Below are 22209 nucleotides of genomic sequence, written 5' to 3'. Positions count from 1 at the left end.
AACCGACTTCACAAGAGCTTTCACATGCTGACATAGCCTTTTTGCCTTTTTTTTTTTTTTTTTTTTTTTTGGGTAGCAATATTCAGCAGGGATGCATCATTTTTAATTCTTCCAGTCTGAAGGGAAGAAACAGGATTTTCAAGCAACGCAAACTCTACAAGAAATAAGAGGTTACTTACCGTGGACGTTCTTCCATGCTGCCGAACCTGTTGCAACAAAAATGTTTGTTACTGTTGTATTCCACATACGGGTGATATTTCTGGAGAACAGTTACAGACCACGTTTGATAGATGAAGGCAGAGAGGAGCTAGTGGTAAATCCCGTGAGCAGCGGAGTGGTGGGATGGAAGCTCCTTCCGAATGAGGACCACGTTGCATTCAGGCAGTTTTTTATGAACACATGTGCCTGGGATGTGATCTTTCACTTTCAATATTCATAGTCTAGATTTTATACTGGATAATTTCTAAAGGGATGAAAAGTCAGGCCTCCCTCTTTCACTGATGGGGAAAAAAAAGAATAACAAAGGCCTCTTTTTTTTTTTTTTTTTTTTTTTTTTTTTCCTCCTGTGTCAATCCGGTCACTTACTAATGAAATATTCAGATCACTTTTGCTAACCCATCACCCATAAAATGTCACAATATGCCATGCAGCAAGGTATCCATGCTGAACACAGAAGGAACTACAATTTTATAAGAATAAATCTCGAATTATTCTAGGATATTATTCTAGGATAGGTCTAGGATAGATCTTTAATATCTCCTAATTAACCAAAGAGTAACCACGAGACATGCGTCTTCGTTTGCATTATAGAAGGAACGAATTGACTTGAACTTTCCTTCAAATCTTTTAATAATTAAATTCAAAGATCATATTCAGGAAAACAAAAACACACGGTCAGTCTAATGCTCCGGAAACTCATAGTATATTTTACAGTAAAATGCCAACATTGAAGGTTTATTTCTGAACTCGGTTTTTCACCCTTTCTGTTGACTTCTTAAGATATATAGGAGAGTTATTATATTACACACAGAGCAATTGCATCCATATAAATAGTTCACTAAATAGAGCTTCCCAAGACTGGTTTTGTTGGGTTTTTTGTGTTTTTTTGTTTGTTTTTTTTTTATTTCTTAGTTCTGCCCACTCTTGATAGCATTCAGAGCCTGCGAGAACAGTGGAATAATACCAGCATTTCGGCACTAAACATTCCCTTACCTTTCCTTTATTTTTTTTTTGTTATTTTCCCTTTTTTTTTTTTTCTTTTTTTTCCCTTTTCTCTTCCCCCCTCTTCGCACCCATATAGAACGTCCCACTAAATTCAGAAGTCTCAGACGGGGAGATGAGGGGCTGGCAGCCCTCTCATCCCGGCGCTGCCTTAACCACCCGAGCTCTACCTGCCCATTCTCCCCAGCAAAGCTGCTCCAGCATTGCCGGGCGGAGCAGCGCTGGCACCCCACGGCCGGGGAGCTTCCAGTGGCACAAAGAGCCCGAGCGCGGCGGTGGCACCGAGGAGGCTGGTAGCGGACTTACTGCGCTCTCCCCCCCCGGCTGGGGGGACTCGGGAGCAGAGGTGCCTGCACGGCCGCATTCTCGCAGACGGTTCCCTGCTAACACTTTCCCGATTACTGCTTCCAGGAACGAAAGCATCTGCACTTGTATGCTCTTAAACTAATTTATGGTGGGAATTATATTTTGGCTTGTCAACTCTCGAGCCATAAAACAAAGTTTATTGGAATCACGTGCTTCTAAATAGCCACTCAGGACCTATCTCTGTGGAACCATAAATAACCTTCAGCTTTAAACTTTTATTCGCTAAATAAAGGTTCTCTGAATCTGTCCTGTAAAACGGGACTGGGTAGGAATAGCGAGGATGGGTGGAAGGTCAGCTCCGCGGTGTTATGCCGGCCTTTTTTGAGGAGCGTGATGTAGGGGTAGCTACTAAGAGGGGAGTTAGCGCACCCAAATTGCTCTCGAGGGGGAAGCCCGGTGCGTTTTGCCGTCCGTACCCGTTCAAACCTTACTCTGCATCTCTAGAGGACGGGAAAGCCCATAGTCAGGAAAAAATCCAGAGGTACCGGGGAAGAGAATAGGTCCCTCTCTCCCCTACCGGGATGTTTATGACATTTTGGTCTTGTGTCCCTAGGAAATGGTTTTGTCTCCATCACCTCCTCGGGCGAGCTGTGCCAGGGGCTGTGGGCGCGCCAGGCCCCGACGGACTTTTTCAAGCGACCAAACTGCTGGAAACGGAGAGCGCACCGGGCTTTGGAAAGGGAGAAAGTGTGAAGCCTGCCACAATGAGATCTTTGAGGACTGGAAGTTTAAGGAGGGTTATAAAACAATAAAATCGCCCTGGTGTGAAGGGAGCAGGGTGTGAGTTAGCAAATGAGAATTTCAAGGAGCCCGAGCACAGGAAGTCAAATGTCCCTGGCAGTCACACAGCATAAAGGAATCAGGGCATCAGCTCCCAATCTATCACGGCTGAGATGAGGAAATCGGAACAGCCAGCAGATCCTAGTGCCTCCAGGGAGGGGCCTGTTTTTTCCGTAGAGGCCAGGGAGCCGCGTCCTCCCCCTCGGGGACCGGCTGTGGGCAGAGGCGACTGGCCGCTCCCTCGGCCCGCCGGTGTTGGTGCGTCTCTGCCCAGGGGCTCAGCTCTGAAAAGCGAGTCAGCTTCAGCTCCTTGCTGGCTGGTGGCACCAGCTGCGACGAGCTACGTGGTGCCTGTCTAAGGCCAGAGTTGGATCCTTCTAATCTACTCTTATTTGATCTAACACGAGAGTTAAGTCCCTCCTGGTCTGCTCTTGGCCAATCATGACGAATCTGGCTATGCAAGTTAGAAGTTGCCTAAAAGGAGCAGTTTAGCTCCCGCCGTGCACTTCAGATGGCCCAAATCACAGCTGATCAATTAACTTTTCTCCAGAGCACAAGAGGTTTCCTGATCACCTTTTCTCTCCAATGTGGGGTTGTTTTACATTCCTCTATTATCCTTACTCCGTGTCAACGCTTTGATCATGCTGCACCATCTTAGAATCATATAATAGTTTGGTTTGGAAGGCATCTTTAGAGGTCATCTAGTACAACTTTAGTGCTTTGTTAGTGGTCCAAGATGTGGAAAGGCTCTGTCTCCCTGTGCCCTCCCCTGCCCAGGAAAGCTCCAGGGGCAGTGTGTAAGGTGACATTCCAGCCACTTCATCGGGCTGCCCATGAAAGCCCAGGGAATCCGACCAGTACTGTTCCCCCCGACCCCGGCGGAGCGGGTGGGCTGACTCGGGGGTCACTTTCAGCTGGAGCACGGCCCGTGCAGCCAGCCCCGGGCAAGCTGCGTGAAGGGTTCCACGGGAATATGCCGGCAGGCACTGCACCATGCTTGACGGCAGCCCTCGGAGTGTCCCTAAACCCCCCGTTCTAGATGGCCTCCCGGGGAGCGGCTTCAGCGGCAAGAAGCCAGAGTGCCAGTCCCCTGGGAAGATAAGAGAAAAGCCTAGAGATCGGGGCGTGAGGGTTAGGGTGCAACGAGAAAATCCACCAAAATATGGGGAACAGAGTTTGGGACGAGAGGAACCACGCTGCAGTCAAATGTCTTTACCCTGAGCCTGACAGCGAGTGAGAGGTTCGGCGAAGCTCTGGTTCCGAGCAGGAGGGACCAAGTGTGGGCTTCAGCCCCTGTGCCAGCACGGGGAACATCACATTCCTCCCCGAGTGTATGCGATTCCTTCGGCTCTCTTGGCCCATCTCGTGGGCAAGAGAAGCCCACCGTGTGGAGAGTGGGCAGTGTCCCGCTGGTGCCGGAGGAGAGAAGCCCAGGAGAGGAGAGGTGGGGTGGGCGGCCTGGCAACACAGTGGGCGGCCGAAGCATCAGCCCCTGGCAGGCCGGGCGGGAGTCCCGGCCCGGCACGGGCATGTGCTTAGGGCAAACGTGTCCGGGAGTATGGAAAGGTGAGGCTCTGGGAAAGTGAGGAATTGATGAGTGAGATACAGCTCCCTGTGATCTAGGGGCAAGACGAACGTTTCTGTAACTGAGTAATTCTAGCCTTTAGATTTCGAAGAGGGAATTAGGAGGATTTTCACATTTCTTATTCTAAAATGCAGATGTGAAAGTTGACTTTGAAGCTCTGGCCAGTTCATTCTCTAGGCTTTTCTGCGAGTTCTCATGTTCGGGGTTGGCGATCTGAAGATGGATAAGATGTGGAATTAAATAACCCAGTAATAATTGTTTTCCCTCTGATAATTGTTGCGATAAAAGGGTTGGGGAAATTGAATCGCATGGGTAAACCACTGTCGCTCTCGATGCTACTTGACAAACACGAAGACCAGCATCCTACGCTGAGGACCACACCGCCAGAAAATGACAGGCTCAATTTCTGGCTTTGAAGACCTACTGAGTGCCTTGATAGCGCCCAACGCTTTATCTTTATCTGCTTTTATCAAACCCCGACCTTTCAGCAGTAACCTCACCGCCCATGCCCTCGCCAAGCAGGATGTGGGCATGCAAAGGCCCCTGCCAGCAGCACCGCGGGCAGATCCGGCGGCAGCAGAACCTCGGAGCGGGCAGGGCGGCGACGAGCCGCGCCTCTACATCAAACGGGGGCAGCGGCGGCGGCACCCCGGGTCTGCGGGGAAAGGAGGCGAGGAGCACAGGACAGGGAGGGGGGATGGGGGGCGTGGGAGCGTCTAGCTGGGGCAGGCACGGCCTGGGGGGCCGGGGGCCTTCAGGGTCATGTCCGGGCACGGCTGGGGAAGAAGAAGCCTGGAGGCAACAGGTGAGGCGGAGGCAGGGAAAACTGCTTGCAGAGGGCAGGGTGATGTGCGGGGGCCGAGGGCTCTGCCCGGGGCAAAGGAGCCGGCGGGGAGGAGGGTGCGGGCGGGAGGGTGGCAGCCACATCAAAGGGGCAGGGAAGGATGCGGTGGCTGCCCGACATCAAAGGGCAGGCCGGTGACTGGGAGGGCTGCGGAGCACTCGAGGTGATTCCCGCCGGCACCGTGGGGAAGGCAGGGAGAGAGCAGGGGTGCGCATGGGTGTAAGGGTCTGTGGACCCGAGGCGGGCATGTAGTGGGACAACTGGGGCCCAGCTAGGGAGGGCTTTGGGAAGGCTCGAGAAGGGTGATGGCTCCCCACTCGTGTCCTCCGCCTGCAGGAGGTCCCTCCTGTGGGCAGGCAGGCGGCCGGGGCCGAAGGCCGGGGTGAGCGGGAGGGCGGCGGGGTCCTCTCCCAGGCTGGGAGAGAGGCGAGGCTTGTCCTACAGCGCCTTCTCCTGGAAGAGGCCCTGGAAATAAAATGGCTGGTGGCTGCGGCCAGGGCCTGCCGCGCCCCCGGCGGCCGCTTCCCGCTCCTGGAGCCGCGGGCAGGTGACCCCCACCGGGGCCGTCGGGGCGGGCGCCCATATGCGGGCAGAGGGGGAGAAACCGGACCTCGACGGCGAGGCCGGCCGGGCTGCTGGGTTAACCCCCCCTACCCCGCACCCTCGCGGTGTCCAGCTGGGGTCGCCCGCGGAGTGGGCGCTGTGTGGGGGATGCAGGCTGCCCTCCCCACCCCCTCCCCCGCGGGTGATGGGAGGAGAGGGCTGGGTTTGGGCAGAGCCTGCTGCCCTGAATGCACTTTTATTGCCTCTTGTTTCTGGCAAAGACCCTTCCTCTGCGCCCTGCCTGGCCCCGGCGACCTGCTGCAATGTTTATTGTGCCTCATCTTTTCCTTTCGCTTCCTGCTTTTTGCTCTCCCGCTCCAGCAGGATGGAGTGCCGCACTGCAGTAGAGCCGTAAATACTTTTAACAGCTGCCTGCCAACCGAGGGGTGAAATACTGTCTTTGTTCGGATTTTTTCCTGCCCAAGCGCTCATAAAACACCCTGTGAGAATTATATTTGTTTGGGGAAGGAGAAATATTATTGGGAAATAAACGAATCGGCGATATTTGCTGTTCCTGAGAGTGCAAGACCAAGGTGTCATGCTTCTCTCAGCTTTATCAGGTTTCCTAGTTCCGCAGTCCACCTCGCCCCCCCTCCTTGCACCAAACCCCTGTCAGTCTCGGGAAGCAGAGGCTGCACTTTTCCATGCAACTTGCAGCAGCTAAACGGGAGCCCAGCCTAACTTCCCAAATGGCAGACGGTGTCTGTGGTATCGAGTCACTGCCACGGAGTGCAAGCTGCTGTTTCCTGCTAGTTATTTCGTGGTGTTGCTCTTTTACTGCCCGTGCGTCAGTTAAGTGTGGGCTAGGGGTCGGCTGTTCCCTTTCAACAAAAAAATAATAATTGAGATGAGTCATAAATTCTGTCCAACACTTCGGAAAACGAAGCAGGTGTGAGAAATGTGTATGCGAATTCTGTTTTCCGAAAATTACAGCACATCAACACATCTACACACATACAGGCACCCACATTATATAGGTGTATAAATATATATATAAAAGTACAGTCCTCATATGTGCCATATATACACACATACATACAGAGTCTGTTACGAATGCTGACAAACACACAGGTATATTTAAGAGCCTACACATACCTTGTGTGCTTTAATGTTAAAAAGATTAAAGAAAATAGAATAAGGGAAGAAAAAAATAAAACAAATAAAAATAAAAAAGAAAAGAAAAAAAAAAAACAGAAAAAGCAAGTAAGGAAGGAAGCTGTTTAGGAGAGAAAAAAAACTGAACTCCCTCATAAACCAGCAGGATCATAAATGCATATGTGTATCCGTCTGTATCAGCATATGGACCCGCAGACACACATATGCACATTAAGATTCCTTAAAACATCCTGCTTTTGTTTTCTTCTTTTCCCCCAGGCTACGAATAATTTGAAAACAGCTCAAGGACCAAATTTTTCGAAGTTTTTGGAGAGATTTATTGCCAAGTAGCTGTAATTACTGTGTCACCTAGGAGGGATTCTGAGAGTGAAACCTAACGCAATACATACTTTCCAAGTTACTCTGGAAGGCTGTTGCTGTGTTGAATACGATTCCTCCCAAATAATCCCCTAGTCCTTCAGCAGCTCAGGGCGATCGGCCAGTGCAAAGAGCATGAAGATAAGACATCCTGTCCCTTACTGAAGCGGAGCTCGGGTTTAGTAGGCTGGGGAGGTGCAAGGGCATGGATTAAGGCAGAATTTCTTCTGCGGCTTCAAAACATGTACCTGGGGCACGTCCCACACCTTTCCGCCCTCATTTAGTATGGTTTAATCAGGCATTTTGCTTTACCGTTAAATAAGTGGCTGCTTTTGAGGTAAATGGCTATTCGGTAAGTTCCTGCTGTGTAGTGGCACCGTGCATTTCCATCACTGACCGACGATATAAACACCGAGTATCAGGCAGTGGATTTTCTACCATGCATTACTATTTTGGAAATGAAGAGGAGCTACATTATTTTTATATATATATCCACATGTTCAAAATAAAGTGTTTCCTAATAATATCTGTTCTACAGAGAGAAGCAGAGGTCTAGATATGTGTATAAACGAACACAGGTAATGCGGCTATGGATATTTACACCTATATAGGTGAAGAAGATACCGTTTACTTGAGTGTTCCACCTCTTCTACATATTTCATAATAATCCTAAGGTTTGGGGATTTTTTGTTTGTTGGGGTTTAGGGTTTTTTTGTTCTTTTGTTTTATTTGATTTGGTTTTGATTTTTTTGGTAACTCTTCCCCGTTTAGTTCCTCATGGTTTCCACGTGGGTAAGTACCCGTGCTGCGGGGCTGCGCAACCGGCCACTGCTCCGCGCATCCCGCCCCCGCGCTGCTGGGCGAGGAGAAGCCTGGGGAGGCCACTGCACCAGACGCCTGCCCACTGCCCTGCAGCCCTGGCTAGGGGGCTGTACAGTGGGGGAAGGATGTAGTAAACCGTCCCGGCGGGGGTTCTCGGGGCTGGCCTCGGGCACAGCTCCTGGCCCCACCGGCTCGGCGGGGCCGCCCTGCGCCCTCCGCCCTTGAGGAGCACTGACCCCGCTTCTCCTGAGAAAACACCTGTTAAGCCTTAAAGTTACGCGAACGCCCTTCTGCCATTGAGAAACCAAACCACAGCACTCCGACACCGTGCTTCAGACCCAAAAAAGAAGGTCTTTAGTAGCAAGAAACTCAGTGGTAGGAGAGGCTCTGCTTGCGCGCACTGAGCCCCAGCCTTCCGCCCCTCGGCGCGGGGAGTAGCGGCTGGCTGCGCCATCGCGGCCCGCAGCGCCTTTCCACCCAGATCTCTCAACAGCCGCAGACACCTTGCGGCATGCCCACAACTATCACAACTGATAATAATAACAGCGATAATTACAAGAGCAATAACAGCAACAGTAATAATGACAGTTAACAATAACAGAAATAATATTAATAGCAAGAATGGCAAGAATAAGGGGTTCGGAGGGACAGGTGACCAAACGGGGCAGGAAGACAGGGGATCCGGCGCCGTGCCGCAGTGCGGGACGGTGCGCGGGCGCGGAGGACCGGCGTCCAGCCCGAGGGAAACCGAGTGCTTACCATTTCGCGGCACTGCCGGCTCGCGGAGAAAACCGGGACGGTCGCTGTAATCCATATTGCACCCGCGTAGCAATCCGTGTGCCAGGGGAGACAGCGGCAGCGGGGGGAACAAGCGGCAGGAAAGGAGCCGGGGGGCCGGAGGCGGCGCGGCGGCCGGCGCAGAGCTCCGCGCATCCCCCCGCGGGAGCGGGAGAGGAGGCGTCCGGGTCCCGGGGAAGTGTCATAGCGGCGGCGGTGGGACCGGCCGCGGGTTGCAGGGAGCGGGACACAAACATAAGGGCGACTGCCATACACCTCCGCCTAGACAAAGGTTAGGAAAAGAGGGGCTGAGGCTCTCTGAAGGCAGAATGCAGGGGGAAATTCGCCAGGGAAATCAGGAAAAGGCCATGAAAGCGCTCGCTGCCTGCACATGACCAGCCGCAGCCAATGACGAGCCCAAATAGGTCATAAAAAGGTCTATTACCAAGTTGTAAATTTTCTTCAAACAAAAAGGAATTTACTGCAATTCCTTGCGGATTTTGCACATACTGCTTCCCAGCGCCATGTTTCTTTCGCCTGCGCGTTGCATTCTTACTGAGTCGTCGGTCCCGCCTGTCCGCGGCCTGCGCGCCCCGGGCGCGGTGGCGGAGCTCCGCGGGCACAGCCGGGGCGCGGAAGATTCGAGCAGGGAGCGGAGAGCGGGGCGAGCCCCCGCGCAGCATCCGAGGAGCTGCACAAAGTTTGGGGGGGTGGGGGGGGGCAAAGGGGGAGGGAGTGCTGTGTCTTGCCCCAACGAAAGGGGACTTTACCCGCATTTCCCCCCGCCCCCGCTGCGCCGGGCCCTAAATGAAACCACATTTCCTTTAGCGCCCACTATAGAAGTCGAAGCCGTTGCTGACTTAAAAATAGTCCGAACCGCTTCCCCACCCTGTTCCCGCAGGTTGCTTCTGGGCGCTGTCATCGTAGCCAGGCTGCTTGCAGCCTGCCCGGGAGGGGCTGCCTCCGCCCCCGATAAAACCTTTCCGGGGGCTCTAGGACCTGAGGCACCAACAAGGAAAACGCGACTATTAGAAAGTACTCGAAAATACTAAAACCACAGAGAATACTCAGCCCGGAGAAGAAATATTGTGGGTGTTTCTTGCTCAATTTTTGTTTTAGGGAATAGTCAGAGTCCTCGATCAGTGGCCTCCGTGTTGATTATACCTGCCTCGAAAACAGAGCTAACAAAAAAACAAACCAGCACTCCTAATGATGTAGGACCTTTTAATCACTGCTTCAAGCAGATGTTCACACCCGTGAATACCACACCCGTGCCGCGCGTTCCTCTGCCAAGGCACCGGCACTTTTCGCTGTGGCTCTGCGGCACCCGCGGCCGCGCAGAGCTGCTCGACGTGGGAACGGAGAAATTCCGCGGAAACAAAAGGCGCGGTACATCCGCGCTGCGACCGTCGCAGGCAGCCCCTCACCGTCGCTGACGCCGCAACCCACGCAGCTACGGTTTTTCTCTGCCAAAATACGGCTGCCTGCTCTGGAGCTCGATGGCTCCGGTTTTTACCAGGGGCTTACTGTCGGCCCGCGCCAATTTCTGGTTCACTGTTCTTTTTTTTTAGCAAGACTCCAAGTAAGAACGAGGAAGAGATTCAACTGCCAGGCTATGGGGGGGAAATACAACTACAGATATTTTTTTCGTAATAAATAAGACAGGAAGGATCCCAGTTACCACCAGGCCTTCGCAAGTGATGTGCGCACAAGGAAGTCCGTTTTCTCCTGTGTGGCTGCGTTCCCAGTCGGCCAAGGGAGAGGGAGGCTAACGGAAACTTCTTCAGAAATACTTTAATTTTATTGTATTTGGAAATTAAAAAGAAAACTACGCCAGGAGCTCTTTCCCGGACAAATACTAGCCTAGGAAGTGCTCCGCTCGAATGTGAAGGTCTCCGGTACGCGTTTCCCCCGGCAGGCAGCCCGCGTTTGCAGCGAGCGGCAGCAGCGCGGCTTTCCCCGCGGGACCGCTCTGAGTCCAACCTCGGCGGCAAGCGCAGCAGAGGAAAGAGGCTTTTTTCCTTAGTCGGAGACCCAACATTCCAGTGCCACTAGCAAAGGGCATTATTTCGAAAAGCGAGGGTATTTTACGCGTCAAGTGACTGTGTTTTTCTTAAACGCCCCTCCACCAGCCTCACATCCTTCCTGGACACTAGCGGTACTGCTGTATTTATGCAAATCCATGCAGCAAAATGTTTACTTCATTGCTTCGCTGCAGTTTCCCCTCCTTTACAACCTTTAACCAACTACGCCATTAAAATAAACCGAGAACAATAGCTCTCCTTGCTTGTGCCTCCCTCTAGAGCTGGCGTTTTGCAGGAGTGGAAACGTGCCTAGCTCGGTGATGGGGAGGGAGAAAGAGGAAGGAAAACGAAATTAACCAACCCAGCAGCACAAATTCCGACCTCGGGAATAGCGTTTCCCACCATCCCGTGAGCGGAGTGGTGGGTGAGGGAGAAGGGTCCCAGAGCCAGGCGGGCACAGCAGAGGCCGTCACCTCCCCAGACTCCTGGATGAGAATTTCCAAGAGGGGCTCTGACTCAGTTCCTACTCCGTTTATCGAGCAGATAATACATGTTTGTCGTGTTTGTTGCAGCTGCTGGCGTGCCCCTGCGGTTCCCTTCACGGAACCATCACTCACGAGGGTGTGAAGCGGTGGGGAAAAAATGACGCAAAAATCTTGGTCGGGATTTATACCTCATACCTCAGCCCTGTGCCTGCTGTTCTTAAAGAGGACTGCTAGGCCGTCCCCTCAGACACTGCGGTCTGCGGGACCCTGCCACGGAGAGGGAGAAAGAGGAGGGAGGGAAGAGGGGGAGATAAATTAAACCGTTTTACTGATTAGAGCCGATGAATCTTCCCATGGCTGCGGGGAACCGTGCAGCAGGCTCTGCCCTCGCCGGGCTGCAGCCTCCCCTGGGAAGCGCACCCAAACCCAAACCCTGCGATCATATCCAGTGGAATAAAAAAGCTCCTTTTTTTCCTTTTACGCGTGGTTTGGGACCACAGACCTTTACAGCACCTGAGAGAGCTCCAGGCAAGGCCGCAAAAGCTCTGCATTTCTCTACTAGTCCAGCATCTGCAGGGGAGGCTAGGCCCGGTATGGCCGCGGTGTGCGTGGAAGGGGCTGGAATCCCCGCACCAGTCAGAGCAGCCCTGGGAGCCGGCGGAGGCCCAAGTGTGCGCCCCGGGACTTTGGCTTCCTGCCCCTCTCCTTACCCAGACACCTCGGCCAGGCCGGCAGAGCACAGCCTCGAGGAGTAAAGGGTCGTGTTTGCCGGCTGCGGCCCCGCTGCCCCCCGCCCTCTCAAGAGGCACAGAAAAAGGCGAAGGCAGCATCCAGGTGCACACGTCGAGGGGGCTCCCAGGGCCGAGGCGCAGCCTGGGCCCGGCCCGTAGTGGGTGGCCGCAGTGCCCGCTGGCCGCGGCTTCCACCACGGCCCCTCAGAGCCCATGGCTGGCCGCTCCAGCGGGGTTTGCAGTAGGCAGGGGGCGAAAACCAGCATTTGTATCCAACGCGCTGTCCCTGGACCCCACAGAAACACTCTGCATCGGAGAAAGGACGGGGGAACGGCCCAGGGAAGTGCTAGTCCAGATGCGGAGAGGCTCTGAGTATTACTGGTGGAGTGGGTTACAAAAAGGACATCAGGAAGCCAATGCATCTTATATTTGAATAAATTTGGTTTATTATAATCAAATATCAATAGCAAAAAGGTTAAATATATTTCTAAGATTTTCAAATTTATTAAATTTATTTAATTTACTCAACATAAGATAAAAACAAAAAGTCAAAATAATACAAGTGCACTTCTGTTGATTAATAAAGCATTATTAAATGTCTTTGTTTTCGGTATTTATTATTAGGAGGTTTATGTCGTTTCCGGCAATCACCATATTTTAAGATTGGAAAAAAAAAATTAAATTTATTTTTATATATATATATCATTAGAAATATACTGCTACAAACTCTGTATCAAATTTGCAAAAGAAGTAGATGAACTGTTACATCTAGAGATTGTTCCAGATACGGTTAAAAACAAAACAAAACCACAAACAACTGAAGCACCCGAAGCAGAGAAATGTCAAGCGGAGGGACATAGGGTCACTCGTCCTACAGCAGGACCAAGTACAGGGGTAGACGGGCCGAGATGTAGGGCCATGGCACTGGTTATTTTTTATAGCCTTTCACAAAGACTTTCAGGACAAAATTTAGTTCTTCTGGCCTTCAATTCCATCTTTTTCCAGATCATGTGCTTCCTTTTTGGCCTCCCCTTCCTTTCCCTCCTGTCTGGAAGCGGGGAATTTGTCCTTGTTGTTCTCTTTTTTCCATTTCATCCTTCTGTTCTGAAACCAGATCTTTACCTGTCTCTCGGTGAGTCCTAGTGCGTGGGACACCTCGATCCTCCTCTTCCTGGTCAGATAGGGGTTAAAGAGGAACTCCTTTTCCAGCTCTAGAGTCTGGAATCGGCTGTATGTTTGTCTTCCTCTCCTCCTACCCGGTGCTGCTGTTTAAAACAAAAACACAGGGTTTTGGAGGTTGATGTGGTCGTTCAAAACAAGACGCAGGCAGGGAGTGAGGGCTCGAGTCCCTCTGGAAATCCCTCGAGAGAAGCCCTAGAGAAAAGCAGGGATAGAAAGTAGAGGGCACAGAGGAGCCCAGAGCTTTAGATACGAGTGCTTTGAAATAGCTACAACAGATGCACGACGGGCCTCGGGTTTTACAGGACCCAGTTTAAGGGGTCACTTTATTATCTTGTATCCCCCGGCCCTGCACCTTTCCCATTCAGCGGCGGCGGGAGCCGGGCGAGCGTGTCCTCTGTGCCCGAGAGGAGGCTTTAAGGCTACTCTTGGGATGGCAGCCACCTTCTGCACTGCTTCAGTTTGCTCACTGTATCGCTTTATTACCGCAAGCTACCGCCGTGATAGAAATCGCGGGGAGGGAGGCAGGGAGAGAGCAAAGCAGACGCAGGGAAGCCGGAGGCAGCAAGAAAGAAGAGGGAGAAGGAAAAGAAAGTTTCAAACTCAGACGTGAGACGGAAGCAAATTTTTTACTGCGTCCAACCTTGTGGTCTCATCCAGGGAAACATTTGAGCAGGAGACGAGCTCTGATTTAAGTGGTCTGGTTCCTCGCCAATATTAGCACTGGACGATTTACAGTCAGGATATTGTACCAGCTCGGCCTCTTGCTGTGTCGTAAAAATCTGCTGTCTCTGTAAGTTATCGTATCCGTAAAATTTAGCGGGCTCCCCGTGACAGGTAACCCCGCTGCAGGGGGCAGGAGGCGGAGGCGCGGCGGGGGGAGGAGGAGGCGACTGGTAGGCGGCCGTGGGGCTCCCCCCGGCCGGGTGGTAAAAGTCCGCGGCCGCGCCGCCGCCGCCCCCCGCCCCGCTGGGTGCGGGGTGCGGGAAGCCGGCGGCGGCCGCGCCGTTCCCGTAGAGCAGGGCGGCGGCAGCTGCGGCGGCGGCTGCGGCGGCGTGGCGGCCGCTCACCTCGGGCGCGAAGTGGCAGTCGTAGTACGGGGGATTGATGGGCTCCCCCGCCGCCGCCGCCGCAGCCGCCGCCGCCTTGTACTTGGAGTACAGCGGGTTGACAAAGTAGGAGCTCATCGGGGAGGGGGCAGCGGCTGGCGGGGGCGCGGGCGCGGGCACGGGGCGCTGCTCCCGCCGCCGCCGCCTGTGCCTCTACGCCGCGCTCATGCCGCCGCCGCTCGCCCGTGCGCTCTCCGTGTATGTGGTGACCAGGACTGGAATATAATCGCTCCCAAAATGACCTGCCTCACTGCTTTTACTATTTCCTATTAGGCACACAGCAGCCCGCGCACGCACACGCGCACACACACACGCTCATGAGCTCAGGGGGGACTTTTGGCTTCAGTTTACATGTGCCGCTCCTCAGGCAAGAAAAAAACTCGGCCCAGCCCTGCCCGGATCCACCCCAGCCACGGAGCTACCGCTCCCCCCGCCGGTACGCGCTCGCCAGGAGCCGCCGAAACCCCACCGCGCAAGGGCGAGGCGGCCGCGCAGATCCTGCGCGATAACCGCGGGCGCGCTGCCCGTGGCGACGCCGCCCGGCTGCGCTGCCGGGGGCTAAGGCCCGCGGTAAGCACTGAAGCGCGGCCTGCACCGCAGGCCGAGAAGGGCAGGGACCTGCCGAGGGAGCCGATGCCCGGCACCGGGAGCCGGGGATATGGGCCAGGGCAGCTGGGGTTCCGAAGCGCGGTAGCGTGCAGCGCTCGGGCCCCGGTGCTAGCGGGCCCTCCGGGTCATTTCCTGGCAGGCGAGCAGAGTGCTGGGAAATGAGATGCACATTTACCCTTGAGGCCGTGCACGCATGGCTGAGGCTCCAGGTTAATTGATACTTAATGGAAATCATGCCTATGAATATACTTTCCATCATTTCACCCTTGGTGGACGTCATTACCGAGGCAGAAAGAGGGAGGGAAAAAATAAAAAAAAATTAAAAAAGAAAAAGAAAAAAAAAGTGTGGGTGAGCGGTTAGCACCGCTCGGGGAAGCGGTCCGAAATAATCGAGCCCTGTTCTCCGGGAGGAAGGAAGGAAGGCGCTGCCGTGGCTCCTTGGGCCAGCTGCCCCCGCGGGGCGGGGTGGCCGGGCCGCCTGCGCGGGCCCTAGATCCCCGCGCTCCGAAAAGAGCCGTCTGCAGTCATCTCTTCACTGCTTCATCCTGCAGTGGGAAACAGTTTTTCGGACAGCCACCCCCAGGAGCTCGAGTCCGCCCTATTTTGAAGAGTCACGAAAAATCTAGGTGAAATACGATATAGGCCCCGCCACAGCCACGTGTGACCGTCTGGTGTGAATTGACAAAAAATACTTGTGGTTACATAAAATGCATCGCAGACTCCTTCCCCATCACACACCGCTCCCCCCACCACCATTGCCGCCTCCATGCCACTTAACTCGCTTTGTCTAGGTGACCAGCCCAGCTACCCTGCATATGAGGGCCCGGGCTGGTTCAGGTCCGCACCGACACCCGTGCGCGGGCAGGGGCTCCGTGGCCCGGAGCACACGCCTTTGGGAGCCCAGCGGAGGCTCAGGAACCCCCGTGCAGACCGGGCAGAGTCTGGAGTACGGGAGAGGCCAGGGCGGGGAAGGCGGATTGCAGGGAAGCAGCGGAAAGGCAGGAAGCTAAGCCAGGCAGTGGGTGCGCAGCGACAGATAAATACCACCTCACCCAGCGGAGGGGCAGCGGCTACTTCCCGCATCCGCGCCAGAGCCGGCTCATCCCGCCGTGGCGCCAGTCCCACAGCCCAGCACCGCCACCCGCGTGGGGCTGCGGTGCCAGCAGGGGAACCGCTGTTGCCGCGGCTGGGGGCGCGGAGAGCGGGGCGCGGGGCGCGGAGCGGGGCGCGGCGCTGCCCCTAGAGTGGAGCGCGGGCGCCCTCTGGCGGCGGCGGGCTGGGCTGCGTGCTGCCGCCACGCGCTGCCTGCGCTGCCGCCGCTCTCCCGCCCCGCCGCCGGTTCCGCCAGAAACCCAAAAGGCCGCTGCGGTACCCCGGTGGGGCCCTCCGTGATGAGCGGCACTAATTTTGCTTTCGGGCTTTGCGTTGTTTTTCTTACTTAAAAAAAAAATAATAATTTAATCATATATATATACATATTTATTTTTTTGAAGTTTACAGTGCCATTTTCTTAGCACATTTCGGCGACCTTCTTTCATTTTTTTGCCAGGACTATAATTAACTACATACAAAGAATGCGCCTCTTTTACACATGGCAGCCAGGAAAGACGCCTGAGCTTTGAAGCCCTCTGCTATCGCGTTTTCGATCATGTTTCCTCACATATTACACCACGAATTCTCCATGTGTGGTAGTTTCAGAGTTATACGTTTTTGTCTTGAACATGCTATTTTGTTTGCCCGTGCATTTATGTATTTATGGATTGATTTATGTAAACGAAAGTAAAGAGGAATCTTTGTTCGCCCCCCCCCTTCATCATACATGCCCGTGAATTACTCTATATAATGTGCACGCGACTGTGCATATATACAAACGTATATCAACATAAACAACGGGTAGGAAATAAATTATTGTTCAATTTGTCACTAAAAGTCATTTCCATGGAAAAGCTGTGCTCCGTCGTTCGAGACTTTTGGTTTTCTTTCTGCCATTTCGAAATAAACGCACATACACAATATTAGAAGTAGGTAAACAAAGGAAAAAAATATATAAGGTGAAATCTGTAAATCTGCCTGAGCTAAAATAGTAAAAGGAGTTGGTGGGGGCTTGGTGACAATTTCTTACCAGAGCTGGAATGAACATAAAAGAGTGTTGTGTGGCAAGAGTATTGTTTAGGTGTTGTCAGTTACATATCACCCCCTCCATGATTATTGTCGAAAATATGGAGGCTAATGTCTTAGAATCCATCGCAGTAGAATATCCAATAAAATATATTTAATCAAATCAGTGGACTTTGTAAGATCTCTCAGTGATGTGACCTTCTGGTCTTCTTTGAGATTGTTGCCTTGGCCCAACGCTGACATACTGAAATTTATAGTCCAACATTTTAAGACGTAGTTTGTCTGCTTTTTTTTTTTTTCTTTCCCCCCCTCAAACAAACACAAACATCAAAATAAGGTGGTTTCAAAGAAAAGCGCCATAGCATATCGTAAACTCATTAGGTCCAGACGTCTAGCCATCTCAATGGTTTTATTATACCACGGTTCTTCCTGTTTTAAAAGAATTATAGGTATCTTCTCTACAATGGATGGGAAGCAATGCAACACCTTTTCCTGGCACGGCATGCCTTTATTCTTTTATTTTTCTTTCTTTTTTTTTCTTTTTTTTTTTTTTTTTTCCCCAGAGGTAAAAAACATTAAAACCAGGGCTCTCAGCTCTCCCCTTAATCTTGAATTATCCGAACTGCTCGTAAATATTTACTGGTCCTTCATTTTAATGGTTGCTCTTTAAACAAAGCATTTTTACAATGAACTTCATCTCAATTATCTTTATAAAGTCATGTGTGTTTATAAATGCAGATGGCACTAGACGCGTTGCTAAATGAGCTCTCGCCAACAAAGCTGAACGTTCGCAAGCAACCGTGTCCCCCCAGACCTTCCCAACCTTCAGACGAAAGACCGCGGCTAGAAACGGTCTTCCCTCCCAAAATAAAAATCGCTTAAGCTAATAGACATAATTTTCCGTCCTTAGCTCTGGAGGACCCGTGCCGGAATATTGCCTAAATTATCCCGAGAGATGGCTGGTGTTTCAAAGCCCGCTAGTACATGAGGAAGCAGCGCGGCCGCGGACGCACCCACACGGCGCAGCCGAAGCCGGCCTCTCCGTCACCGACCTCCAAGAGTCTATTAGGCGAGGAGCGGAGGGAAGTGATTTTCCTCCGGCCTTTGTGGCAGCCAGAGGTGCTGCTGCCCCCGGCAGTGCGGCCGGGCTTCCCGGTGGGCCCGGCCCGGCAGCGCTCGGGCCGCGGAGGGCTGCGCGGGGACTGCGCGGGGCGGAGGTGCAGAGGGCATCGCGAAGGGCGCACAGATTTCTCCTCTCACAGCAGCGCATGTCGTTCGGTCAAGGCAAACTTTATTGTGTAATAACTGACAACAATTACAACAGGTCCGTGCTTCGAGACACGGGATGGTCAATTAATACAACAGTCACCGGGGGCAGGGACGCCAGCTAGCCGGGGGACCGGGAGACGTGAGGCCTATTGCGAACGGCTTCAAGGATGAGACAACCTCCTAATAGTGCTCTAAAGAGGGGGGGGGGGAGGGGGGGGGGGGGGGGCGGAAAGGACAGCTCGTGGTCTTGCTGTGGCATCTATTGCGAAGGAGCGAAATTCAGACCTAGAAAGCAGAGATTCCGCGTAAGGTTTCCTCTTGGTAAATCGTGGACAACACAGCTCCACCGTTGATTTAAGCGACTGTAATTTAATATCTATTTTATTATAGTAGTTATAATTAATTTCCTTACCTTTGTTTTGGCAAAGTAACTATCTAGACTACATCACTTGTAAGAAACGTGTAAAACATTTAACATCAGATAGATTTCCCAGAGCTAACGTGCACTCACAATATCATCAACAAAACGTTCTGGGAAGGAGAAGGGAGAGAAAAAGCGACTCTGCAAAACACGTTGGCGAGCAAGACAAAATTTCCCAAAATGCCTGACATAGACCACGTTTCACTTCTATCTAAAAAAAAAAAAAAAAAAGAAAAGAAAAAAAAAAAAAGAGGACAGATTGATTTAAAGTTCTTGGGGTAGGGGAACGCGGGAGGAGGAGAAACCTGTGGGGGGGCTGAGGGGGCAGAAGAAGGATAAAACCGAACAAAAAGAACCCCAGCAACCAAAAAGCCAAAACAAAACCCCAAACCCCAAAACTGAAAACTAAATCAGTGTTCCCCAACTGCGTTTCTACACCAGCTTTAGTCTCCTTTATTGCTTTTCTCCTTGTTCATCTTTTTCATTTTCATTCTTCTGTTCTGAAACCAGATTTTGACCTGTCTCTCTGTGAGATTTAAAATCCTAGCTACTTCGTAACGGCGGTCTCGGGTGAGGTACATGTTAAAGAGAAATTCCTTTTCCAGTTCCAGAGTTTGATACTTTGTGTAGGGACAACGCTTTTTCCTCGTTGAACGAGCATGGATCCAGTTTGCTGCAGGGTTATCTGGAAGAAGCGAGGTATATAGGGAACGGGGTGGGGGGATGGAGGAGAGAGAAAGGTCGTTAAATTAATTTAACGAAGGATGGACTGTTTTCACAACTTTGGAGGAATTATCATAAAAGCCTTAATGCCCCAGTCTGTTTACTGTACAAATGATGTCTTGATGGTAGGTGGTTATGTGGAGTCTTTTATGGGTGCTTGTTGCTGCTTGCGCTGGGTAGGCGTCTAGACGTTTTTATAGGTTAGTAAAACTATCAGTTTTGCACATTCGAGCCTTACAGGTTTCGGCAATAAATCAAAGGGGCAATTTCTTCCTTTCTTTCTTTCTTTCTTCCTTTCTTTCTTTCTCTTCCTCTCTTTCTGCCCCTCTCTCTGGCTCTCTCCCTCTCTCTCTCCCCCCCCCCCCCCTTTTTTTTTTTTTTTTTTTTTTTTTTTCTCCTTACTTACTTGGGTCAAGTTGCTGCTGTTTCTCCTCCTTCAAATCGCTGCTCGGGCTGGGGTTGTGGCTGCAGGCGGAGGGGTCCTTGGAGCTGCCGGCAGCAGCCTTCTCCCGGGGCTCCTGGAGGAAGGAGCTGCACGTGTATTCGGGCACACCGATCCCCTGGGACTCCCGGGACGAGGAGCACTCAGTCCTTTTGGAGGAAGAGGAGGAGGAGGAAGAAGACGAGGAGGCGGCTGCTCCCGTCTCCGGCTTTATTCCGTAGTGGCGCCCGTTGGAGGAGCCGGAGCTGGACGCGGAGCCGCCGCTGCCGCCTCCGCTGCCGCCGCCGCCCGGGAAGCCCGGGAAGGGCTCAATCCAGGAGCGCACGTAGCGGCCGGCGTCGGCTGCCCCTAAGTGGGGCTGGTGCATGTAGGGATGGTAGATCCCGGTCATTGCCGCAGACGGCTGAGGGTGAACCGTGGACCAGGAGGTGGAGAACACGGTGGATTTTGGTGCAAAGCTACAGGAGGAAAAATCTGAACTCTCTGCAACACCTGATGGCCTGGAGGTCGCACTGTGACCTCCCTGGACGAATCTACTCCCGTAAACTTCTTCGCTTTCATGGCCTATGAGAGAATCGACATAATAGTTACTTATCGTGCCACTAGACGACATTTTAGGCTCCCCTCTTAGTCATATAAAAGGTTACACTGTTAACTGTATATGATACCCTCCCGGAGAACAATCGTAGTATTTTGCAGACTGCAACCCTCAACCATTGGTTGCGGAGCCCACGTGATCATATTTACCAATACTGCGAGTAAATCAATCCGCTAAACTGGAGCTGCTGTGATTAAAAAAAAAAAAAAAATCATCAACAACGGCCCCGCACAGCGCTCCGCACCGGCTGCGCGCCCGGACAGTGCCGGGGCTGCCCTCCCGCCCTGCCTGCCCTGCCTACCCTCTCGCCCGCCCTGCCTGCCCTGCCCTACCCTGCCCGCCTGCCTACCCTACCCGCCTGCCTGCCCTGCTTGCCCGCCTGCCCTGCACGCCTTCGCTGCCAGTCTGCCCTGCCTGCCCTGCTTGCCCGCCTGCCCTCCCTTCCCTGCCTGCCCTGCCTGCCTGGGGCGCGGCGGGCGTGGCCCCACTAGCAGCCCACGGCCGCGGCGGGAGCGGACTATTTCTTCACCTCCTTTGAGTGATTTCTGCCATTCATTTCTTAATCAATGAGAGGCAGGGTGTTTAAATAAATCCAACAGCCTTGGCTTGCTAATCACACTCCAAGCTGCTGAGGAAACCCGCTGGGAAAGGGGGATTCTTGCCTGTAAAAACAAACCATCGCAAGCTGGGACTGTAACGACTTCTCATAAAACAGGAAAATGTTACAGTAAAAGCACATTGCGGTACTTCCATATTTCAGAGCATGTGCGGATATTATTATTCGCCCCCACCCCCACCCGGACAGAATGTTTCCACGGAAAGGATACACTTTTAAAAGAGATGCCCATTGTGTTGTTTTAAAACAGGTGGAAGACCTCTGTAATGATTTTATGCCTTTCAATAAAATTTTTATGAGGTGTATTTGATTATAGATTAATGTGTCCCTAATAAAATGGACGGATGGAAACAGCAAAGTCTGTGTCTCCGAGCACAACGGACGTGTGGCCGAACACATGCTCCTGTCTCTGCTAAACTTTGGGGCTACACAGCTCCAACATAGCCCCCCTTATGGTGCCCGACACGGCCCGGGAGGGGACGCGGGCAGCGCCGCGGCCGCGGATAGAGCCGCGCTGGAGGGCAGGCTCCGGCCCATGGAGGGGCCCGGGGCTGCCGCTGCCCCTCGCTCTCCGGCAGAGCTTCCTCCTCCGCCCCTAGCTCGGGAGAAGCCGGGCCGGGCCGTGCTGGCCACGTTCAATGCCTACGTGAGGTTTCTGCCCTCTTTGCTTTCCTTTTATTTCCCTCCCTTTCCCCCCCTTCCCTCCCGGCTCGGTTATCCTTCCCGAGCCAAACGGTGCCCGGTTAGTAGTGAAAACTAGATTACCCACGGTCTTCTGCCCATGCCTGCTCTCCCGAGCGAGGGACGGCGGCTGTGTCGGGATCTGGAGGAAACGCACACAGTTAGTGGGGAGCCCGCAGCGCGGCCCGCCGAGGGCACGAACGACAGCACTGAGAAAACACTTCCTACTCGCGGGTCGGTATGAAGAAGGGACTGAAATTCCTGTTTATTTAATGATTTATTACTCTCTTAGGTTGTTTTCTTCTCTTTTTCATCTTTGTTTTTGTTGTTGTTTTTTAAACTTTCCTATTTAATTTTATTTTCCTTACCCTCTCGCTTTAGCGTTTTCCTTTAAATTTCCGTATTTCTCTTAGATTTTTACCTAGATATAAGGTTTGTGGTATGGGGAACAATTGCTCCTTGCTTCACACAGATATAAACTGATAAAGCAGGAAGATTAGAATGAGCCCTCTTTTTTTGTATACGTTCAACACTTGGTATGGAGCCAGCTAATTACTTCCCACTGCTGAAACATCTTTGGTGACCTAGCGAGTATCTTTAAAGGAAAATAAAAGACGGTTTAAATGCATGCAATATTTAAAGAACGTGGTGCTTTGGGTTTGTTTTGTTTTGTTTTGTTGGTTTGTTGTGGGTTTTTCTGAGCACAGTTTTGTTGTTTGTTTTCGAAACGAGA

The 22209-nt window shown here is 52.4% G+C and overlaps 2 protein-coding genes across 4 annotated transcripts; both read right to left on the bottom strand.

Annotated features, from left to right (window-relative positions):
- Window positions 1-12134: 12134 nt before the first annotated feature.
- HOXD8 (homeobox D8) lies at window positions 12135-14233 on the bottom strand. 3 transcript variants are annotated; one of them, XM_051623278.1, is made up of 3 exons: window positions 13961-14233; window positions 13534-13681; window positions 12135-12976 (listed from the first exon to the last, which is right to left on the bottom strand). In XM_051623278.1, exons 1-3 carry the CDS (start codon window positions 14075-14077, stop codon window positions 12681-12683), a joined length of 561 nt encoding a protein of 186 aa, XP_051479238.1. In that variant the 5' UTR covers window positions 14078-14233; the 3' UTR covers window positions 12135-12680. The 3 variants fall into 3 exon arrangements, with proteins under 3 accessions (XP_051479238.1, XP_051479236.1, XP_051479237.1); XM_051623276.1 differs by having other exon boundaries at window positions 13534-14077; XM_051623277.1 differs by having other exon boundaries at window positions 12135-12973; window positions 13534-14077.
- Window positions 14234-18671: 4438 nt separating this feature from the next.
- Window positions 18672-21697, bottom strand: HOXD9 (homeobox D9). Its single transcript, XM_051623309.1, has 4 exons — window positions 21561-21697; window positions 20709-20841; window positions 19546-20366; window positions 18672-19101 (listed from the first exon to the last, which is right to left on the bottom strand). The coding sequence occupies exons 3-4, from the start codon at window positions 20192-20194 to the stop codon at window positions 18860-18862; spliced, it is 891 nt and encodes a 296-aa protein (XP_051479269.1). The 5' UTR covers window positions 20195-20366; window positions 20709-20841; window positions 21561-21697; the 3' UTR covers window positions 18672-18859.
- Window positions 21698-22209: the final 512 nt, after the last annotated feature.

The sequence above is a fragment of the Apus apus genome, chromosome 6 (genome assembly GCF_020740795.1).
Source record: "Apus apus isolate bApuApu2 chromosome 6, bApuApu2.pri.cur, whole genome shotgun sequence".
Lineage (NCBI taxonomy): Eukaryota > Metazoa > Chordata > Aves > Apodiformes > Apodidae > Apus > Apus apus.
The sequence above is the reverse complement of the archived record's forward strand: the minus strand, read 5'-3'. Positions and strand labels throughout refer to the sequence as shown.

Excerpts from the sequence above, each read along its gene's own strand:
- HOXD8 (XM_051623276.1), bottom strand. The coding sequence starts at position 14,077 with ATGAGCTCCTACTTTGTCAACCCGCTGTACTCCAAGTACAAGGCGGCG. Across the intron at positions 12,977-13,533 it reads TCCCTGGATGAGACCACAAG|CAGCACCGGGTAGGAGGAGA; the intron begins GTTGGACGCAGT and ends TGTTTTAAACAG.
- HOXD9 (XM_051623309.1), bottom strand. The coding sequence starts at position 20,194 with ATGTCGTCTAGTGGCACGATAAGTAACTATTATGTCGATTCTCTCATA. Across the intron at positions 19,102-19,545 it reads ACAGCAGCAACTTGACCCAA|ATAACCCTGCAGCAAACTGG; the intron begins GTAAGTAAGGAG and ends CGCTTCTTCCAG.